Source organism: Zingiber officinale, chromosome 5A (genome assembly GCF_018446385.1).
Source record: "Zingiber officinale cultivar Zhangliang chromosome 5A, Zo_v1.1, whole genome shotgun sequence".
Taxonomy (NCBI): Eukaryota; Viridiplantae; Streptophyta; class Magnoliopsida; order Zingiberales; family Zingiberaceae; genus Zingiber; species Zingiber officinale.
In genome coordinates, this window is record NC_055994.1 from 4,004,831 (window position 1) to 4,009,798 (window position 4,968).

The window sequence follows — 4,968 nt, forward strand, 5'->3', positions numbered from 1 at the left end:
AGGCCTAGTGCTCTTAGTAAGCTAAACTCCCGGTCAGCGAACTCCCAGTCAGCTCTTGGATGATCTCTCCACGGCTCTCGGCTCCTCAAGGTTTAGGCCAGGTGTTATATCCGACCGATCATCCCGAGCTGCCCTATTCATGCTCGGTCGAGACAGAAGGCGCTACATGACAACAAGGTCAGCGAATCGTCTGTCAGAGAATAATTGCTAAGTGTCAGGGAATATTTCAATGGTCTGTAGTCACCTACGAATGGAACCTTCTTTCAGTCTACAGGAGGATGTCACGTGTCCCACATCAACCGACAAGTCCTGACACCCGACATTCTCTGATATCAGTCAAGTTCTAGAATGTACGCACTATCATATAAAAAGGGAGGTCCTCTCCCTCATGTAGGTACGCTCTCTCGCACATTCACTCTTGTCTTCTATTTTCTCTCTCGTTCGTGCACGATTCTCTGAGGAAAAAGTATTTGACCTGAGCATCGAAAAATCTGCTCCGGAAATTTTTTTCTTGATTTATGACCTTTAACACTCGAGTACTTGTCTGATTGGCTCAATTATCATCGTCTATCAATATCATATGAGAGTCCATTTTCGAAGACACGTATGAGGAAGATATTTCAATCGTCCTTCCATCAAAACTAACAACTAACTTATCTAATTTTCATCTTACTCATATTTCAAATAGGATCGTAGTGATGAAATTCCTGTGACTCTTCAATATGACACTTGGGCACACAAATACAGTACAAGAAAAGCATTATAGCGAGTCAGAGGAACTCAAGGTCAGCCAATCCAGTGCGCAGAAAAGGCAAGTTCATGTCTTGTTGGACAATAAATGGGGATGGAAGACTTCGTTTCAAGGACCATCACTTATTGCCTCATTCATTGTTTGTCATTTCATTGCTTAACTAGACATTTCCATTGCCATATTCCTAACACAATTGCACAGTGGCGGCTTTGATGGTGTGAACAAAATAAGGCAAAAAAAAAAAAACAAAATTAACCATGGAGTTGAACGAGACGTAGAGAGTGGCTTTGATGACCACTTGTTGCACAGTGGAAAGCATCATGTCAAGTGGAGCTAATTTTTCGGGTTAAAATGGAACTTATTCCTTGCCTAATTGTTAATTAATAGATCGTCGTCTTCTCCAGCGCATTTCCCAACGCCTATTTAATGCCTCGCCCTTCCCCATGTCAAAGCCCACATATCTACTCATCTTCTGCGTTTCTTCTTCGCCTTCATCTTCCCCAATCCCAAGAAGCAAAGACCAGGTACACACGTATCACACTTCAGTAGTTTCCTCCAACTCTGCACTTTCTTGATGAGATCTAAGCTTTCTCTTCAAGCTTAATTTCATGGTTATCTGGTTTTTTGGTTGACTTCACTTCATCTCCCTTGTTCCTGTTGCTCATATTTCACTTTGGTTTTGTTGTGTCCTTTTTGTATGTTCTCATGACCCACTTCTTTCCGGATGTATGCTTTTTTGATTGGTTAGTATATTCCTTTTGGGAATCATCTGGTTTGGATTCAACTTTTTTTTTCTCTTTTTTCTTTTCTGTTCTTTTGAGTTCATGGTTCTCTGTTTTTATGAGATTTCCAGTGAAGATATTGTGTACGTTCTGAAATTAGATTGGCTCTGAAGGATGTAAAGAGAGTTGTTCTGCGTCGTGTTCTGTATGTGCTAAGACTGCCGCTGCTAATCATGTGCAGTTGTGCGTTGAGAAGGAAGGATTAACTGAGGAAGAAGCAGAGCAGAGCAGAGCAGAGCAATGGCAGGAGGAGACAACCTGCAAGTGCTGCACGCGCTGGACGCGGCGAAGACGCAGTGGTACCACTTCACCGCCATCATCGTCGCCGGCATGGGCTTCTTCACCGACGCCTACGATCTCTTCTGCATCTCCCTCGTCACCAAGCTCCTCGGCCGCATCTACTACTTCGACCCGACCTCTGAAAAGCCGGGCACGCTGCCGCCCAACATCTCCGCCGCCGTCAACGGCGTCGCCTTCTGTGGCACGCTCTCCGGCCAGCTCTTCTTCGGCTGGCTCGGCGACAAGTTGGGCCGCAAGAAGGTGTATGGCATGACTCTCATGCTGATGGTCATCTGCTCCGTGGCTTCCGGCCTCTCCTTCGGCCACACCGCTAAGGGCGTCATGGCCACGCTCTGCTTCTTCCGCTTCTGGCTCGGTTTTGGTATCGGCGGAGACTACCCGCTCTCCGCCACCATCATGTCCGAGTACGCCAACAAGAAGACGCGCGGCGCCTTCATCGCCGCCGTCTTTGCCATGCAGGGCTTCGGCATAATCACCGGCGGCATCGTCGCCCTCATATTCTCCGCCGGTTTCAATAGCAGGTTCCGTCTTCGATCAATAGTTCTCCATTATTAGTTGATATCGCCTCACGCGCATTCCATCGAACAGGTTCGACGCGCCGCCTTACGCGGTGGACCGCGCCGGCTCGACCGTGCCCGAAGCCGATTACGTCTGGCGAATCATTCTCATGCTCGGCGCTGCGCCGGCGGTGCTGACCTACTATTGGCGGATGAAGATGCCGGAGACGGCGCGGTACACCGCCTTGGTGGCGAGGAACGCGAAGCAGGCGGCCGCCGACATGTCGAGGGTCCTCCAGGTGCAAATCGTGGAGGAGCAGGAAAAGGTGGAGCAACTGACCTCGAAGAAGGCGAATAACTTCGGACTCTTCTCGAGGGAGTTCGCCCGGCGCCACGGCCTGCACCTCCTCGGCACCACCACCACGTGGTTCCTCCTCGACATCGCCTTCTACAGCCAGAACCTGTTCCAAAAGGACATCTTCAGCGCCATCAACTGGATCCCCAAGGCCGCCACCATGAACGCCATCGAGGAGGTCTACCGCATCGCCCGCGCCCAGACCCTCATCGCGCTCTGCGGCACCGTGCCGGGCTACTGGTTCACCGTCGCCTTCATCGACATCATCGGCCGGTTCACCATCCAGGTCATGGGCTTCTTCTTCATGACCGTCTTCATGCTCTGCCTCGCCGTGCCCTACCACCACTGGACCACGCCGGGCAACCACATCGGCTTCGTCCTCATGTACGCCTTGACCTTCTTCTTCGCCAACTTCGGGCCGAACAGCACGACGTTCATCGTGCCTGCGGAGATCTTCCCGGCGCGTCTGCGGTCGACCTGCCACGGCATCTCGGCGGCGGCGGGGAAGGCCGGGGCCATTGTGGGGGCGTTCGGGTTCCAGTACGCGGCGCAGAGCAGGGACCCGGCGAAGCGCGACAAGGGCTATCCGGCCGGCATCGGCGTCCGGAACGCGCTCTTCGTGCTGGCCGTCTGCAACCTACTGGGCCTCCTCTTCACTTTCTTGGTGCCGGAGTCGAAGGGGAAGTCTCTGGAGGAAATGTCCGGCGAGAACGAGGGCGAGCAGGAGACGGAAGCCGCCGCAGCTCCCAGCAAAACAATCCCAGTTTAGGATTTTTGTCATTTTGTGAAACACGACAGTTTTAGTCTCTTCCTTCTGTCGTACTCGGTGAAGGTGTTCCTCGATAAAGCAACTAAAACTTGGTAGCCTATCCCAGACAGCAGTGTGATAAAATGAATAAACACTACTCTTTTTGCATTACATGATATTTTGTTTACCTTTGTTGAACGAGTTATCTTGTGAGGTTGATATCTTAAATTTAAGAAGGGGTAAATAAGTGTCTGTAGGCATGGGTAAGATTCAATATACATAACATTAATTAAATAAATAAATTTTAATATTTCGTTAAACTAATGAAATAAATTTAAATATATATGTATTTAATTCATTAATATTTATGACTCATGTTTATTAATAAAAATTCTTATCATTATATTAAATAAATTTTAATTATCAAATTTAATAATCAATCAAATAAATAAAAATTTTAAACAATCAAATAATCTTAAATTGAGAGTTTAATAATATCTAAATGAATCAAATTTGAACCAAGTTCAAGGTAAGTTCAGACAAGTTTGAATTGAGAGCTCGATAATATTTAAACGAGTGAAACTCAAGTCAAGTTTCAAATAAGATCAAGTTATAAAAAATAAACCAAGTCAAGTTTGAACCATCATTTTAAAAGCTTGATTTTTTTTAAACTCGACTTGGCTAAATTACTTTATCAAATAAGTTTGAACGTCTTAAATCTCGGATAGGTTCATTTACAGTCCTAGCTACCATATTTATTTTCTAAATTTAGATTTCATGGATAGTATTTTGCTAAATTTAGGAAATAAAATCTATTTCTTAAATATTAAAATATTATTTAATTTGGGAGAGGAAAAAATAAAGAGATTGAATTGGGTAATAAAAAGTAAATACTACATAAGGAGAAAAAAAAATAAAAAATAGAAGATAGAAAAAAAAATAATAAAAAATATAAAGATAATAAAAATTTTAGGATAGTTGATATATGTATAATGAAAATTGATTGTCTATATTTAAGAGACTGAATAATTCATCTTAAATTTTAAGGGTCTGTATAAAGAAATTGATGTGAATGAATTTAGTCAAACCTCCTAAAGCTTCTTAACCAAAGATTTCTTTATAAATATCTTTTTGCATTCTGTATGGAAGCAAGTTACAAGCGTTTATCATGTTTAGATAATACAAGTGAAAAGATTTCAGTCAAAGTTAACAGTGTTGCATGACAAACGTGATAGAAACCTTAATAAATCATGCTTAAGGGCCACCTTTATTGTGTTGATGCCTAAAACTATATGTGCTAGCTTTGACTTGGTAGCATATGAAACTTACTATAAGTTAGGTATATATGTGAACTAATCAAACTCAAAATAAAAAGTTTGGTATCATGTCTGTTGCAGTTGTTGTGTGTCAAAAATTTCAGCATTAGTAGACAAAATAAAGGGACAAAATAATTTGATATCTACTAATGGAGACTAAAGGAGTATAATCAACTGATGTTATTTAAAGGGCCAAAATAAAAGTGAAGATGATCATTT

General features: G+C 43.9%; 1 protein-coding gene across 1 annotated transcript; it reads left to right on the forward strand.

Moving 5' to 3' along the window:
• Positions 1 to 1,149: 1,149 nt before the first annotated feature.
• Positions 1,150 to 3,631, forward strand: LOC121979297 (probable inorganic phosphate transporter 1-8). Its single transcript, XM_042531277.1, has 3 exons — positions 1,150 to 1,275; positions 1,715 to 2,354; positions 2,422 to 3,631. Exons 2-3 carry the CDS (start codon positions 1,774 to 1,776, stop codon positions 3,452 to 3,454), a joined length of 1,614 nt encoding a protein of 537 aa, XP_042387211.1. The 5' UTR covers positions 1,150 to 1,275; positions 1,715 to 1,773; the 3' UTR covers positions 3,455 to 3,631.
• Positions 3,632 to 4,968: the final 1,337 nt, after the last annotated feature.